This window comes from Homarus americanus, unplaced genomic scaffold, assembly GCF_018991925.1.
Source record: "Homarus americanus isolate GMGI-L3 unplaced genomic scaffold, GMGI_Hamer_2.0 scaffold56241, whole genome shotgun sequence".
In the NCBI taxonomy this organism is placed as follows: Eukaryota; Metazoa; Arthropoda; class Malacostraca; order Decapoda; family Nephropidae; genus Homarus; species Homarus americanus.
Window position 1 is genome coordinate 2,079,935 of NW_024740202.1, and position 18,834 is coordinate 2,098,768.

General features: G+C 35.6%; 1 protein-coding gene across 7 annotated transcripts in view; it reads left to right on the forward strand.

The window, feature by feature from the left end:
- LOC121875308 (flotillin-1-like) overlaps positions 1 to 13,133 on the forward strand; it is a 61,994-nt gene extending 48,861 nt beyond the window's left edge. For 6 of the 7 annotated variants that reach the window (XM_042379793.1, XM_042379795.1, XM_042379792.1 and 3 more), the window contains one exon: positions 12,256 to 13,133. Coding sequence is in view for 2 of the 7 variants with exons in the window: in XM_042379797.1 (XP_042235731.1) it covers positions 12,256 to 12,273 (18 nt within the window). In the remaining 5 variants the exon portion in view is untranslated. Of the gene's footprint in view, positions 1 to 8,157; positions 8,261 to 12,255 lie in introns of all 7 variants that reach the window. The other variant, XM_042379796.1, reaches the window with a different exon arrangement.
- Positions 13,134 to 18,834: the final 5,701 nt, after the last annotated feature.

Genomic DNA, 18,834 nt, shown 5'->3' on the forward strand with positions numbered 1-18,834 from the left:
ATTTTCTCCTTATAAGCTTTTATACAGTACTGTGTTCTGTTATTTACTTTACAAAACATCTGGTTACCACATGCATTATTAATAATACTGACAAGGAACCATCAAGTCTTCAGAATCCAACCAGAACTGTGACATGATGGTAGCATACTGTAGGATCCCTGTGAGAACAGGTAGCATCTGGCACGAGTTACCCCAAATCTTTGGTCCAAAATTACCAATATTAATTTCAGAAGCTACTATATTTGAACACATTATTAATATTTTATTTATACAAATGAATATAAATAAAGATAATCAAGGTTTTAGGATATTTATTAAATGACACAATAATTGCTTATGAACTTTTGTACTTTGTGCAAATATCTAGCGACACAAGAAGCTGCTGGGAGTCGGGCATAAAAGATCCCAAGATACACTACTGCACTGTACTGTGTAGGCCTACTTAGGGAACTTCCAACTTATAAAAAGACGATGTTTTATGATTATTTTATTTAAAGTGTGTATACAACAATGTTTTCTTTGCATTGTTATTTAAGAAGTAAAACATAGGTTCAGCTGTGTTTGGGGAAGCAAAACTTGACGTAGCCAGGGAAGAAAATGCCCAGCTCTCGGGAATCTCTAGTTTTCTGAGATCTAGTTTTGAGGGTCTGTACCTGTAATACACTACTGTATATATACACTACATAATTTTAGATGGAAATTATTTACTTTTATGTGATTAGGCAAAATTTGAATATCACCAACAGGGGATAATGGATCTTGAATCCGCTAGACCCCCAAGTACCCTAGTAAAGAAGAGAGTTGACGACGACATGCGTGACTCTCTTGACTTGAATTTTTCACTGGACAGTCGCAAGTCAGAAGACACTTGGGTGGATTGAAGGTAAAACTGATACACAGATAATGCACCAATTTTTTTATACCTCACAAGCTTTAGAGTAGGACAGATAGTGGCACCTAAAGCTTGTTTTATTTTTTTTGGCCAAAATTTTGCTTGGCTTATGTTTTAAGTTGATACTGTAAGGTTTCCATTATGTCGGAATAATAACTTTACGATGTTAAATTGCACGCAAGGGAGCTTATGAGGCACGTTCGTGACCGTTAACATTTAGCTTCTTCTCTTTTATTACCAGACTTGGTATAAATTTTCCGTAAAAAAGTTTTATAAAAATATTTTTATTAGTTTCCTTAGCAGCCATTTCCTTTCTATGGCAGCCAGGTACTGTACAAATCCTGTTCTTTTTATATCCAGAACCACCAAAAAAAAAACAAAAAAAAAAACATAATTTTTGGTTAGTCTGATAGTAGTTTTTATAAGAGGGATACATTGTATTTTTCATTCCAGTATATTAGTCATAGCAGTAATTTATTTTCCAGAGTAACGATGCTCAAAGCTGTTTTCACCATCTAGAACCAAACACTTAACATATAGGAAGTACAATAAACATCGATATAATGCGAGATACCTTCCAAGAGAGGTCGCTTTAAGCCGAATTCACACTAAATCAAAGTGTTGTTTCAATGGAATAATTTAGCTTGGTACTTGAGAGAAACACAAAATACTAAAAAGACTGAGAGTCTACCCAGATGCACCTCAGCCCATCTCCTAGAATAAACAAAACATTGTTTTTTGTAGTATGTTAAAACAAACACTCATAAATCAACACAGCTAAAATTATGGGGCGTGAAATGGTCTGTTTACTAGTGATCAGCTGATGGGAAGATGGGGGGGGGGGGGATGAGGTGATATGTTTGACAGTTGATGCCAAAGTTTAGTCCTTATTTAGTTATCTGTCTTTAAGAGTGACTAAGTTTTTCTCTTATAAAATGTCACTGAACTGACATGTTCTAATTTATTTTATTAAAAATGGCTAAAATTTTTATCTCTTGTGCAAAATATATGACGTTTATATTCAAATTATTCGTTGTCTTGCAAGGATTCTAGCAATGCAAATTATATTCTAACTTTAGTCTGTGATATTATATAAGATAAAAACTGTAAGCCTATAACTACTCAACCCTGGCTGGGGGGGCGGGGGGTGACAGTGACATGTTTGACAGTTGGCACCAAAGGTCTAGTGAAGTATTTATTTGTTTATTTATGTCCTTTAGATTGAATTTTTGTTTTTTGTTTATAAAATGTCACAAGTGCCAGGGAGAATATAATTTACATTGCTGGAATTCTTATAAGATAGTGATTAATTTGAATATAAAAATGCTATAGTTTGCACAAGACAAAAGTTTTAGTAATCATTTAGTACATTATTTTGAGTACATGTACATTACAGCTTTGCCCTTAGGACAGTGTAGCGTGCCCAGAGAAACATTCGCTTTAAATTAAAACATTGTTCTTAATTGTGGGTGTCGCTTTAAATCAATAATCTTAAATTGAATCGCTTTAATTCGACGTTCTACTGTTGTCAAACCTGATCTTTGTGATAGGGGTATTCAAGGCTTTGCAAGGGATCTTGTTTCATAATGTAATGACACCCATGGTAGCTGTTCCAAGAAATTAAGTAACATAATTTTTTGGGTTATGGTGATCTCACTTTTTAAGGGATGTTCTCCTTCTATGAAATAAAGGCAGCAAAGAGCCAATCATAATTTAGCAGGTTTCAGCATATGTTAATGGTACTGTATAACTAGGAATTTTGGGATGGCAGAGTGAATGAGTTTTGCAAAAGAAAATTTACAAGGTTTTCAACCCTTACATATTTGGTTACCAGTCATCATTCATCCACTAACCACCCTTTTGTTTTCTGTATCTTCAGAACCACCAGAGAAAAATTTGCCAAATTTGGGACAGTCACTTCTATTGACCAGTAGTATAGTACAGTGCCAGAAGTTTGTCATCCAGGCATAGAATCTGATGATTTTCTGCTTCTCCAGAACCAGTGGATTAAATTTGATCAAAGTTGATTCTTCAAAAAATTTAGATGGGACAATTTTTTTTCATACATTTAGTGGGTTTTAAAAAAAATGTCGTTTTGAGAAAGAATTTTTATTATCTAAAAAATATTTTCTTGAATTCCAACAAAAAATGGTATTCACAGGTTTTTTCCTATTGCCAATTGGAATTGTTGCACCAGTAAGTGTATGGGGTGGAGTAACTCCTCCAGTACTACTGTAAACCCTTTCCTAACTCATGAAGTGCAAGTTGAGCCTCATTAGTAGGCAGAGTTATTGGCTGTTAATGTGTGGTAGGTGATGACTGTGTGAGCTTCAGTGACTGTTGTCCTACAGCTTTGTGGGAAGTGGCATGAAGGACATTTGTCCTTGCCATAGAATATTGGGGGGGGGGAGGGCATATATTAATGTAACCCTGTCTGTGTGTTTGCCAAAAATGCTTTTCTTCTTAAATTCAAGAAAGATTTCATTGAATAAAATACAATTTTATAAGCTACTTTGTATGATAACTATCTTAGGCGAGTTTGATAATTAATTATTTTTTAAGTTACCCGGTATTTACCAGAGGTGCCATAGATTTTGTGAAAATTCTGTATTTGACATACAGCTTTAAATGTGTAAAGACATACATGTGTGTGTGTTTGGAAATGATGAGTTTTTCCTCAGAGGTTAACTTCACACCTATTATAAACACACATGTGAGAAACAATCACAGTTTCAACTTTTCTTTATGTATACATTATCAGTAACATGAGTAGAGCACAGTACTGTAGTATGTTTAAAGTTAGTAGGGAAATACTGTAAAGGATCAAGTGAATTATGAAAAAATTATGGGAAAATATACTTGATCTGACATGGAAACTGTGCAGGACGGGGATTAAGAGGAAGTGCAGGTGTTTGATGAACTGATGCTGATTATTACAATTTATTTTCTATAGAAAAATTGACTGATGAAAATGGAAAGCTGTATTAGACCAAGTTCTGTTAGACATAATGGGGGTAGAGTTGTCCTGTGCTGATATTGAGGGATGTGGGTGATGTTTTAATAACCAACTTCATTCAGTGTTGAAGGTAAAAAAGATTGTTCATGAAATAAAGATTTTGAAATTAGTTAAAGGAATATAATACAGGTACAGTATTAAAGAAATGAAATATTGTAAAGTATCAGGCACAAACACTGTTAACTGACTGGTGAGTGGATATTTTGTGCGAACTGTCACATTAAGTGGAGTAGGTACTGTATAATTGTATAGTTGCATTAACGAAAATTTGTTTTTATACGCGCAAGACTTATGTTTAGTGGAGATAACAAACATGTAGTGAGAGTGAGTGTGTGGATGATGAGTGAGGAAGGGCTCAGTCATGTAACTCAAACTTTAAACTTAAAATAACTTACTCACGATAATTTACCAGTGGATAAAAATTACTGTATCTTCTAATTTCCGTAATCAGAATAAATAAATAAATAAATAAATATATATATATATATATATATATATATATATATATATATATATATATATATATATATATATATATATATATATATATATATATATATATATATATATATATATATATACGTGTATATACAGTGGCCCCTCGGTTAACGAACTCAATCCGTTCCAGAAGGTCGTTCGTTAACCGAAACGTTCGTTAACCGAAACCATTGTTTCAATGGGTTTTTGGGTAATTGGTTCCAGCTCACCGAAAATTTCCTAACTTCAACAAAAATGGCGGAAAAATTTACTTACTTTGAGGTGTGTATGTAGAAGGCTCCTGGATGATGGTGATGATGTGCATTTGAAGTGGGAGGTGCAGGAGGAGAAGGGAGAAGAGAAGGAAGTGGAGGTGGAGGAGAAGCATTTTACTGCTTCTTGGAAGGTGAGTCACCTTCCATGAAAATGTCAGGAACCTCTGGACTGACAGATTCTCCACCATGAACATCCTCTCTCCTTCTTGAAGTGGAAGGCTGAGGGCTAGCATCTTGTTCCCTCTGCCTTTTACTGAAGAAAGTGTCAATTGTGGTCTGTGGGGCATCTGTCCTCCTCACCATTAACTTATGTTTAAAGAAGGAGACCACTGAGTCCTCAACATGACACAAAGTTAGTTCAGTTTTTTCCACTTCTGGGTGCTTTGAAGCCAGTTCCCTGAACTTCTCCCAGTGGTAAATCACATCTTTCAACTGTTTAGCTGACATATGGTCATCACTTTCAATTTCCTCCTCACCACTGTCAGCCTCTACCCGTAACATCTCATCCAGTTCCTTCAAGTCATTAGGAGTAAGTTCCTCCTCATGAGACATCACAAGCTCTTCCACATCCTTCTCCTCCACTTCAAGACCCAATGACTGACCAATGGACACAATCTCCTGGTCCAACTCTGTGTCATCCTCAAATCCCTCAAAATCATGGACTACTGATGGCCACAGTGCTTTCCATGAAGAATTGAGGGTTCTATTGGAGACTTCTTGCCATGATGACACAATCAATTTTACAGCCTCCAGGACGTTGAATTGTGTCTTCCAGAACTGTTTCAGTGTTAGTTCAGGATCAATGGAAGTTGCCTGATGACACCTCCTAAACATTTTCTTCATGTACAACTTCTTGAAGTTGCTGATCACATTCTGGTCCATTGGCTGTATGAGTGATGTAGTGTTTGGAGGCAAAAACAACACTTTCACAAAGTCAAATTTATACTCCAAATTTCTGGCAAGGTCAGGGTCATGACCAGGAGCATTATCCATGAGGAGAAGAGCCTTTAAAGGAAGTTTATTGGTGGTTAGGTAGCTCTTGACAGAGGGGCAAAACACATCAATAGCCCATTCATTAAAGAACTGTCTTGTCACCCATGCCTTACGGTTGGACTTCCAATAAACTCCAAGCATTGTTCTTACCACTTTCTGTTGCTTGAACACCCTGGGGTTTTCAGAGTGGTAGACAAGCATAGGCTTCAGTCGGAAATCCCCTGAAGCATTGGCACCAAGCAATAGAGTGAGACGGTCTTTCATGGGTTTATGCCCAGGTAAAGAGGCTTCATCCTTGGTGATGAATGTTCTTTTGGGCATCTTTTTCCAGAACAGCCCAGTTTCGTCAACATTGAACACTTGCTGTGGAAGATAATTTTCTTCTTCCATCAGTTTTTTAAATTCAATTAAAAACTTTGCTGCCCCTTCTTTATCAGCACTAGCAGCTTCACCATGCCTAACAACACTTAAAATGTCACTTCTTTTCTTAAATTTTTCGAACCAGCCTTTGCTAGCCCGAAAATCTTCAAATTCTGTTCCTGAAGAACTAGGTTGATCTGTCTTTAAATGTTCATAAATCTCCCTGGCTCTTTCACAAATGAAATCACCAGAAACTGAATCACCTTTCATCTGTTTTTCCCTAATCCAGATGATAAGTAACCTCTCAGTTTCTACGATTAGGGATCTACTTTTAAACACTCTTGTAGATTTGTCTCTCACGTTCACTTCCTTAAATTTGTCTTTTTGTGCAAGAATTGTCGACACAGTTGATGCCGACATGCCATATTCTTTGCATAGCGCATTTGATTTAATACCTTGTTCGTGTTTTTTTATTATTTCCTGCTTCATTTGGATTGAAATCACTTTTCTTGATCTCTTAGGCCCCATGCTGGATTCAAACAATGGCAACACGTATTTTTCAAAGTTAAACTAGCTGTAAATAAAGAATATTTTCTTTAAAATAACACTGCACTGCACTATATATTGTCAATATGTAAAATAATTTTCAAAATGACCAATAATTTGCTTGGAAACACAGAAAAAAAGCGTTTAGTTGAAGAGAGTCTCAAGCAAGATGTTACCTCCAGTGAAAACAGAGAGAGACTGACGCCTGTTTGCTGTGTTAAGAGGCTGGATGCCGCGCATTAAACTAGTCACTTTACCTTCAATTTTGTTCAATAATTGTTAAAATGACTAAAAAATTGAATATTAAACTTTTAAAATAATTGAATAGTATAAACTTCTTGATATTTACAAAAATAGTAAGGAATTTAAGCCCTAGAACCGATTAATGTATTGGCGGACTGATACTAAAGCTGGTTGCCCGGTCAGTGCAAGCGAAAACATGTTGAGGTCGGTTCGTAAGAAGTTCGTTAAGCGAAATTTTTTTCGTTAAACGAATTGAAGATCCTTATGGAAGGCAGTTCGTTAATCGAAATTACGTTAACCGAGGTGTTCGTTAAACGAGGGGTCACTGTATATATATATATATATATATATATATATATATATATTAATTATTTATTTATTTATTTATTTATTTTTAAGCTTGGGCTGTGTTTGTATAAGATTCTTTTGAGTTTTCCCTCTGGGATTACCTAGAATCTGTCATCTACTGAGATCGCCCGAGTACCATTAGGTGAAATCAGGTGGTGTGAGACCAGGAGACCTCAGTGGCCATTCATTTGGTCCTTGTCTCTCCCCCCTCCCCCATTTTTTGTTTTGTAATCATTGTTGGATCATCAATTACCATATCATACGGGGAGGTGTGGACACATACTGGATTGGCTTTAAGTTGTATTATTGACACTAATTCAGTACAATCACCTACTGTATTTAATTTCACTAGATTTTTACATTTAAAGATAAAAAGATAAAAAAAAAGGACTATCATACTGTATATACAGCATTTGAGTAAGATAAATATTTCCCCATTCAGAGTTCTGTTTTTTGTGGATAATGGAAGGGGAGGTTGGAAGAGGGTGGCATGAAGGGGGCATAGAAGGAAGGTATGATAGATGTGAAGGGTGATCGTAAATCCTCCATCTTCTGCCTTTAATATTTCTCTTACCTCCCCTCACCATCTGGTCTCCCAGCCCTTGTACCCTCTCTAGTGGAAGTGAAAGAAGTATATAATAGGAGAGGAATGGGAAGAACTATGAATCTTCTCTCCCTTTCGCTTCATCTGTTTCTTTTCTTACTTTCATTCTCACCTCTGCCTTTGTCCAACTCTCCCACCTTTTCTTCAACTCTCTCTCTCTCTCTCTCTCTCTGTGTGTGTGTGTGTGTGCTCTTCCTCATATTTAAATTTCATTCTGCTTCCTTTTCTGTTTTCACATGATGTTTTTTATGGACAAAGTGAAGGAATTATTTTTTTCCCCACGGTGAAATGGCCACTAGATTGTGCTTTTTGTTTTATGTTAATTAATCAAACATTTATGTCTACTTTTTGTATATGGAATGCATTAAATTATGACCCACATATTCCTCACATCTCCCACAAGGCCATATGGGATAACCGGTCATCTAAACCTGCTTGGGCAAGTCCTACAACCGATCGATAATCTTCATTACCTAATTTGGATGTGTGGAAGATGTTTTGGAGAAGTAAGATGTAGAACTCCACTTGTGCAATGTGAATCATGCTCCAGTTATTGTTGTTGCATTTTTTGGAGGTGTATAATGCATCGTACACATTGTTGGCTTTTCACTTTTTTTTTCCATGAATCTAGTTTTTAGTGTACACCCTCACAATGCATGTTTGTACCATGCACTTGTGGAAAAAATTCTCTGGACACTTCTGATAGTATCTAACATCTACTTGAGGGTCAGATTGATGAGAGGGATTGGGTGCATATCTTATTTTCACTCGGGTATTTCTTTTTAATATACTGTAATAGGTTTTTCATGTTGCCATTCTAACATAATTTATAATGACAAGTAACTATTAACCAATTACATATATGACCTTTATGTGGAGGCCAGATACTGCTGTGTTAAGAGGGAATTTTGGCTGCAGCTGTATATCAGATATATACAGTACAGTATATCAGTCACAGCATTGTTGAGCACACAAGTCTTCTTTACTGTTGAACATAACTTGGTTAAACTTGCTATGTTTCAAATTTATCTTGTTGCCTGACCAGTCAGTCTGAATGAATAATGTCAACATAAGATAATTTTTTCCTTTTTTTTTCAGGATTATTTTCATCATAAGCTTTTTCACTTAACTGGTAATTCTTTTTTCAGGTGTTAGATTTAACAGTAATTTTTTAATGCAATGATTAAACTTTTTTGTAGGATATATACTTGTACAGAATGTTTACATGCTGACTTACCTTCTCTGAACACAAATGTGATGTATTTGTTTGTTTGGTCAGCAATGTTTGTCTTTTTACCTTGTGAATTGTTTGTTTCTTGTACTGTATTGAACATACTAAGATTGTAGTGTTGATTAGGTTATTATGGATGTGTGTATGTTCACTTGCCTGTGGCCAGCCAGGTAACCTTATAATGGATAAAAACAAAACCTTTATTTGCATCAAGTATATAGGGGTACTGTACTGTACATTGTAGATACTAACTGCTGCATTCACAGCATGGGTAGCAGATGCAACTTTCTAGAAATAACATGAAGTTTTCTCCACACCCATTAAGTGTCAGTATCATTCAGTACTTGAATCTCTATGTAATAAGTTCTTCTGTGTAATAAGAGTGAGGATTTTTTAGTTAATGAGATGTGGTACATGTTTAGAAATTTGAGCTTTTATAATGTACAGTATTGTATTCTGCTACGATGTCTGTGTCTTACTTGTACGCACATCCTTCACCTGTCTCGTATGCCACAGCCAATTCTTCTCCTGTGATTTGGATGATGTCATATTCTTTTATTTCTCTACACTCACCTCTCATTTTTTAAAATATGTCATGAAGGAGTTCTACTTCACAGACCATCCTGTTAACCAGGTTGCATGTAGCAACTGAACACAAGTTTTGGGTATTCAGTCATCACTGCAATCCTTGTCCACCAGTCGTCTGTTTTATTATAGGAGCACAAAATATTCTTAGCACAAGAAGCGAATGTCCTACATTAGGCAATTAGTTATTTTTCTCCTACCCTGTAATTGGCTACAATAGTTTGTCAAGAAAAGTGGGTAAAAAGGTACAGTAAAAGGAAGAATAAATTACAGTATTGTACGTACCATAAAAGAGGACCACCGGTAACTTCCAGATAATAAAAAAAAAAAAAAAATATGGTTCATATATCACTGGTTGTGTTGAGTTACAGCTTTAAGAAGCATCATCAGAGTTAAAGATATATAGAGCAAAGGATACCGTTGTGGCCATTGGTAATGAAAGTAGAATGTGTGAAGCAGGAAACTGTGCTGATCCTTTTTTGTCCAGCATTTACAGAGAGATGATGAGCTGTTACTCTCTTCTCACTCTATGACTCATAAATAGTAGATACAGTACTGTATCTGGGACTGTTTTAAGTGATTCTTTTATACATACATACATACATACACACATACACACACACAGAGAGGCAGTCGCCAATTTATGGATGGGTTACATTCCTGGACCCTGTTAGTAAGTCGGAACAGTGTTAATTACATAGTTGAGGTTAGGTTAAAGTACGACACTGCCCATACAAAACAACAATAGTATCCCATTCACAACAAATACTGTATTGTAAATACTGTACTGTACTGTAAATAAAGTGATAAGAAATATACAGTAAACTATTGAAAGTACAGTAATGTAAAAAATGGGATTTTGTTTATAAAATATATTGGGATCCCGTTCATAAGTCCGGGTGTTTGTAAGTCGGGCATTTGTAACTAGGGGACTGTCTACATATTTATAAATTTCTTTGTGAAAAGGGAAAAAATAGAGGGGATGAGATATGTTGTTACTCTTACAATATTGTTGGCACACATAACTGAGCCCAACCTGTGACTTAAGCCTGTATCACACGGGCTTCCTATGCCTGAGCGTAATACTCTAACAGCTCTGTTTTCCCTGAGCAAGAAAAAACACTATGATTGGAGCCAGAGGTCCAGTCCTTGTGCAAACTCGGAGTACACGTGAAATCTATTTTACTGTCTGCTTTAAAATGAATAATACATAAGCTCTTTTGAAACAATGATGTGCTCTAATTTGTTACTGGATCATGAAGACAATATTGAAATAACTTGATATTTTGTACTAAAAATAACATCAGATTTAACTTCTCAATTTGTTTACAACTTTACCTTTGTGCTCCAAAGTAGAAGAATGATGTGTCTTTAATTTATTATGTGGTCTAGGGAGGCTGATGCTGCACTCATAATAAAGTGAGACCAATGCCAGCCCTGCTGTAGATCATGTTTCTTTTATAGTTCAGCCAAGCATTTTCAGCTGGATACAGGAAAGCTGACTATGCTCTACCAAAATAGGTCAGTGTTATATCACTTATGGGATACTCCGAGAAGCTCCACCAATGGCACTTTGCTCAGTCATACATGGACCTATGTGATATGGCCTTTAGGGAACACCAGAGAATGACTTAAAACATGTAAACCACTAAACACACTCAGGTAGAGATTACTTTTTGAAGGAGGGCTTTGACATTAACCAGGTGAGTAAGATCTTCACCAGTATCTTACTCGTGTTGTGGTGAATTAGTAATAAATAAACTACTAATGATCAACTTTAGTTAAAAAGTGAGCTGTAGTTTAGTTTTAGATTTCCTGCTACCTCACAGGTAAATGACCTTTGTAAATTACAGTATTAGGAAAAAAAAAGTCCTCAAAGTTGTAGAACACTATATAATTGTCATGCTGTAACAAAAACAGTGATCAGAAGAAATTAAAATGCTGGAGCTAAAAGCAGCATCATGGTTACAAGAGAGAGAAAGTGCAAGCTCCTCTTCCTTGAAATACACTAAGGACATTGGTGATGTGATGTCTGAGAGATTTTTCCAAGGCCAAGATATTGTAGAGAGAGGCTGTAGACATCCATTGAAGCTAAAGCGTTCACTAATTTCTTTAAGTTGTATTAGAACAATTGAACTTTATATTAAATATCTACTGTTATGGCCCATAAGGCCCGGTACTGGTATGTGATATTACCTGTGTAATTTGAAGTATTGGTGATGGGTTTTACCAAGGCCCTGGCAAAAGGCACATTCTGCTTGACTGTGTTTAGTGGTTTGGTTCTCATAGGCAGCTTGCAATATTCTTCCCACTCTTAAAATGGGATTTCCTTTGTCAATACAGCATAGTGTCTCTCATTTATGTTTTGTGTATTGTATTTCTATTTTTTATGTAATATGGGTTGTCAATTATATTTGTGTACCTTCATTAATTTGTTAATTTAAATGTTTTGTGTGTGTATTGCTTACTGAGGGAGACCATATTAAAAAATCATAAATCTATGCTTTTAGGAGGATAAATACTGTACCTGTATAGTACAGTATTGTATACTGTAGGACTTACTTAACCATTTATCTGTAAGTTCTGTGACACCGAATACCGGTAGCATTTTTATGGAATTTGTATTGATCTTTTATGAACAGTATTGTAATGTTTGTTACCTACGTAATTTTAATTTCTTTGCAGAGTATCCGTGCTGTGTAAAGGTTGGGACTGGTACATCGTAAACAAGGATTTTTCTACCATTCCGGTTAACCACAAAAGATATGAATTTTTAAATTAAAATCAAGATATATTTTATTGTTTTACTGGTACAGCATGAAAATATGAAGAAAAAACAAAGTACCTGCAGATCATGCTGATTAGTAATTTTAGAAGTCTTATAACTTTGAATCTAATTAGATGCTGTTTGTAGAATTACCTTACCAGTTTTTGTTAGTTTGACTAATTTGATAATTTGGCACTGCAAGCATAAAGTACAAGAGCCAAATTCTTTCAAAGTTAATACTGTTGTAGAAATAAGGTGTCATTTTAGTGTGTCACTTGGTAGTACAGTAAATATGCATGACAACAGTCATTATAGGTAACTATTACCGAGGCCTTATCAAAACCTTAACAACTTCCTGTGTAACCCTTCAAGTTAGCATGGTTGGAAGCTACCAACTTGCATCCTACTTTCTATGTCACATTAAAAAATGATGCCTTGTAAAATAGTTTAAAGCTCTGGCATAAATTTGAAATGGATGCTTATTTAGCCATCCTTATTTTGGATATATACATATATATAAATATCTATATATTTCATGATTGGTGGACTTACTACTGAATGACTCTTTTTGAAAGTTATATAATCTCTTAGTCTTTAATATTGTTACTTATTCTATTAATGTAGTGGTCTCCTGTGATGCGGGCTCAGAGGACACAGGGCTTGTTCTGGTGTCACTAAACAGGACGACCCTTGTAAGCACTTCCTGGGACCCAGTATCAATGGTCACAGCATTTAATGTCCTATTGCAATTGTTTTAAACAAATTTCTTAGTTATGTGCATACACTTTTTTTTTAACTTCATCTTTTTACCTCAGGATTTTAATATTAAGTGTTCTAGGTATTACATACTTAAAAGTAGTAATATTCACAAATTTTCACTGCCACACTTTTGTTTGCTTATTGACTTAAAACTTTTTGTAGATTTTCAGTTAACTGAGGTTGTTAGGAATTTTGTACTGTTAGTATATGACTAAAAGGTAGCAGTGTATGTGTAGGTTGGAAAGAACATGGTGTGACTTATGTTTATTCTTCTTAAAAAGAAAGACAGTTTTTTATTTCCAAGTCATTTGCAGTTGCCACTCACTTCTTATAATGTTTATTGCCACTCATGACAAACATTCTGCAACATGTACAAAATAATGTGATGGTGACAAACATTCTGCAACATGTACAAAATAATGTGATGGTGGTCGATAATTTCCTTTAAGAGTTTAATTACACATAATGAAGATAATGCGAGCAGGTAGGATATACTCAAACATACTTCTTTAAACAGTAACATTTATACTGTACATAAAGCGAGTTTGTTGTTTCAGCATGGTAATCACAAACTCTTGCCTTTATATGTTAATGTTAAATGAGAAATCCCTGAATGAAACTTGATCAAAGCCCATTTATGATACTTTTCTTAATAAAATAGTGGAAACTGTCTTGCATGATATCCAGGACTTGAAACTCAGTCATGTTTGCTATATACAGCTGAAACACATTCTGGTAGCCTTGTTTTATATGATAATTTTTCAGTTTGTTGCATTTATTAAATTTACTTAATTATTGAGACACAAGAGAAGTGACATACTACTGAGTACAGTAGTTCAGAGTATATTGATGAAAGCAAGAGCCAACCTGAGGTCGGGGGTATATGCCATGTAACCCATCTTCAACTACCTCAACAAATTTTTGCTGTCATTTAGCTTCTGAGAATTAATAATTTCATCAAACTTTTTATAATCCAGAATTAATGGTCACATTGAAGGAAATTATTGTAGAGTGGGATGAGATTCTTTGATCCATGTCATTTTTTTCTACAGGCAACAAAGTTGCTTAAAACAACTTTTGTTGAATGTATAACAGCTAAAGTGTACTTGGTACTACATAAGCTAGTAAATGTTGAATTACATTCAGAATATTGTCACTTGTATTATTCATTCACACTGTCATTAATATGGAAGACTTAATATATTCAATATGTTTTTAGTGTTACAAAAAGTATCTATAGTCTATATACCTTCTGCTATAAAATGCTGTTGTAAGAGTACAGTACATACTATGATGTGAATGTGTACCAATACTTTTGTTAGTGAGGACCGCCTAGTGGTACTTTAGTAGCCTTGATGTTGGTCACTCACACTTATTGAACATTCAGTGATTCCTTTGCCTTAAGATCCAGATTAAATTTAATATTGAGCATAATGTAATCATGAATAACTCTGGTATTGAACTTTAACATTTATGTAAGTGGAGTAATGCTTTACCATTGATAAATTTGGTTCAAATCTTTTCCCACAAACAGTTATTCTGGAATAAAATATGATATACCATACAACTTCATAACTTGTTATTTATAATTTGATGTCTTGAGTAACAAAGGTATGGTGGCACATTTCTATAGGGTTAATCAACTATACCGTCTAAATAAATATTATATTGTAGTTGCTTGTGTTGAGTGTTGCATGCCAAAATACACTTTAATACCAGTTATCATAGTAAATAGTGTGTTTTGTATTTTTATGTGGGCAATCATCAGAAATATCCTAGTGGATAGGGGAATGTTTGATAACAGACGTGTATGTTAGCAATAGAAGTGTAGATAAAAAAACAAATTCACTCTCCTGTGTCACTTTACTACATAGGTTGGTAAATTGTCATCTGTTGTTTCACTCTCTGCCTGAGTCTCACTTGAATGACACAACAGTTCATCTGGGAATCTGTATGCACTAGAATTACCTTCCAGTAATTTTGTTTAGATCGGAACTCTTCAGAAACTCAGGCACACGAGATTTATTTGTCCTCTGAAGATATTTCACCAATACGTGTAACTTTCAAACTATTCTCCTGTCTTCTGAAGCTTTAGGTACAGTATTAAATAATGAAAAAAAATTGTTTTATTTTATCTTTCTTTTTTATTGATAAGATTTGCTTTATGCTACTACATACTTGGCACATGACGTAAGTGTTTTATTTTATTATAATGCTGTCAATTATCATCACATATTGTATCATGTTAAAGAAGGTTTTATATGGATAATTCATAGTTTACCCTATCTATTCACCTGTTGTCTGAAAACAAAAAAATCCTTTCTGTATTCTCCAAGTTTGCAATTTTGATATACCTGTAGTGCACCTTGTCATAATGTCCATTTTGTGCCACCAGCTTGGCAATACAGTATAGTCTGCATTTACGCGATCAATTGAACCCATGGAGGTCCACGTAAAACGAGAAACGCGGAAACGAAATAACAGAACATATGGGATTAATTGAAATAGAGACTGGGCCGACTCCCAAACTCCACTTTTTCCGACACAATACTTACCTTGTAGTAAAAATAACATGATAATTTTATGATGGTATTGCTACACACATAATATCTAAATAAAAAACTACAAATTTAAAGGTGTTTAAAACTTACCTTAGTAGAAGCGATGGGTCGTCACACGTGGATGGCGGCTGGTTCCGAGGCAGAGGGCAGATTAGTTGCCGTCCGGTGAATCTCTTTCACTACTCGCAGAGGTTTGCAGGGCCTCCCAGACAAACCCCTCAAAGTCCATATCCTCACTATCACTGACTTGGGCTGGCTGTGGTTGTGGTGGGTTGCGGGTGAAGAAGTCCTTAATACTACGTTGACGACTAGCATTGATGTTGTCGAGATAGATCTGGATATACGGCTCCATAACTTTTGACAGATGGTTATTAGACACTTCATACCGATGCTTGTCTGGGTCGTTGTCAAGGATGAGCTTAATTTTCTCCCCCAACTTGATGATTTCCTTCACATAATCATGGCCTGGTCCAGGTAATTCAAGGTTTATCTGGGGTGGTGGGGGTCCAGCAGAAGCCATTGTGAGGGGAATAGCGGGCACAAGAGAGAACTGTATACGCGGACTGGCCCGGCTAGGCCAGCGACTTCTGGTGGCAGGGCACGTAATGTTACATTAGACCAATCACAGCTAGCGGCGGAGGGAATGCGTGGGTGGTAAGGATGCGTGGCCCAATCACAGTACGATACGTCATATGACGTCAGCGATAACGTAAGAGCGACCTAATGCGCACCCCTCACCGCGCCGCTTCCCGTGTATGGTCAAGAATGGACCGAGTGAGTAAAAAATGGCGCGGCGCGTCTGGACCTCTCCAGCCGCTCGCCGCGCAAATGATGAAATTTACCGCGTAATTAAAACATTTCATTCTGGCAAGGCACCGAGTAAATGACCAAACGCGTAAACAAAAACTGTGTAAATCCAGACTATACTGTACAATATTGTTGATGGTTCCATCAATATGGGTGAAAGATATATGTACTAGACAGCGAATCTGAAGAAAAATGCTCTCTACTGTAATGATATCCGGAATAGGAAGAAGATATTTGAATGTGTATATTTTGAGAAAAAGCTTTTAAACCATAGACTGAAAAATTGATAAAGATTACAAGAGTGTTTAATTTCCTCTTAACAATTGTAAACACATCTACCTGAATGACTGCACTCCTCTTTAATCTCCCATTATTACCATTAATATTTGCCACAGTGGTTTCTAAAGTTAACCGTTGTTATTGTCTAGAAACTAGGAATTTCTAGGGTGGCCATTGCTGAGTAGTAGTTTTTAAGCCCTATAGTTACTTTACTTCTCATCTAATATTCTTTTTATTATTATAATTATTATTGATAATAATAATAGTACAGGTAATAATAATGAAGTTCTAGGTATCATTTGCTGTTTGGCCATAACCTATTTTTCACTCTTATTATTAATTTCCCTGTAAATGTCCTGTTCCAAAAGAAACTGAATTATATACAGTATTGCACAGTGTTCATTCAATTGTGAGTGACAATTGTGCCAGCACCAAAATGTATCTTGCACACACACACACACACTCACTACCATTCCCACACACATTTATATCTTTACGTTGTTATCATAGTGGAAGTACAGTATGTTTGCCTTTATATGTACACTTGCAACAATAATTAATTGGCTAGGGGCAGGGTAGAGTGACCCATTAGAAGTGTACAGTATCCTTAGGGTGTGTCTGTTTCATTACACCTGTCATAGTTACCCAAAGCATTTCCTTTATACCCGGGGGACAAATAGACAAGTCTCCAGTTGCCCGATTGTCCAATTTCTTCTCATGAATTTTCATGTAATACTGTATGGGGAAAAAAAATTCAGTAAAAGAAAGTTATTATATTCTTAAATTTCATATGCCAACTATGTACAATAAAGGTGTAGAGTTATAAGAGAAAGTGTGGAATTTGCAAGTGAACAAATGTTTGGAGGTGTGGATATTAATAGCAAAGCACAAAAGATTGAGTGTAGTGACTGATGGCAGCATTTACGCCATGTAAACAAAGCGGCTGGAATTTAGGATAATGCAATAGCTCGCCAAGGATTGAGTGTGGGAATTTCTTTTCGTAGAGAACATAGTACAGTATCTTCAATTATAAAATGGAAATAAATGTATTACTACAGTAATATATTTATTATAGATGTTGGCTTAGTTGACCAGTCCAAGCTGTGGAATCGAAAACAGTAGTACTGGGCTTCACAGTATCCCTAGACAAGACTATCAAGAACATTGGAGGGATCCTACACAGTGGGTGGCCATTAGGTAAATAAGGTAAGGTAAATCTAATTCAGTTTCTTGTAAGTACTGTACAGGTATAAATTTATTACTGCAGTACTGCACTGATTTTATTTCACTTATGTATAATAATGGTTTATAATTAATGTGTACACCAAAAGTTTTTATTTTGGCACTTGAAGACGTTTGGGGAAGCTTTTTTTTGTGTGTAGGAATGTATCTCAGCTTTTATAATGGGTGTACCAGTATATGGAAAATATGATCCAATTTATGAAAAATCAATTTATTAAAGGTTTTTCAGGAAAAACAATTTGGTGGAAGCTTTTGGTGACTCTTGTGTCCAAGATACAGCTTCTTAGCTCAAAAAATTGCATGGGGGTATTGCTAGCAAAAAACAAGCAACTAAGACCCATGATAGTACCCAATGATTGGTCCTTGAGCTTTGTGCAGCTCCTAGTGACAGAATGGAGGAGTGACTGGTGTGCTAAAGTTACACACTACAGTAATTATAATGTCATTGTAACTCCTTTGTAATCGAGCTTTGTAAACTATTTTTGTTTGGTCATCCGCTGTTGTCTTTTGCTTGGAAATTTGTTTATGAATTTCTTGAAGACGTCATTAATGATACAGTATTAAATTGTTCAGATATGATCCTGGGAAAGTTCCTAAGGGTTCCAGAGCTCCTGAATGTTGTTCTTAAATGGATTTTTTTAAAGTATGCCATCCTTCTTTTTCTTGTCTCCTTAATTGATGGTTTTAAGAAAGTTCTCCAGAAGATACATTTCTAGGCTTTCCAATTGTGTGTTGACATTATCAGGTCATTTCTGCTTCTGGTGTCCTGTGTTAGGAGGTGGGGGTGTCAGAGGCCCCCATCATGCAGTGCTGGTGTGACCAATAATGTCAAAAGATTAAAACAAAATA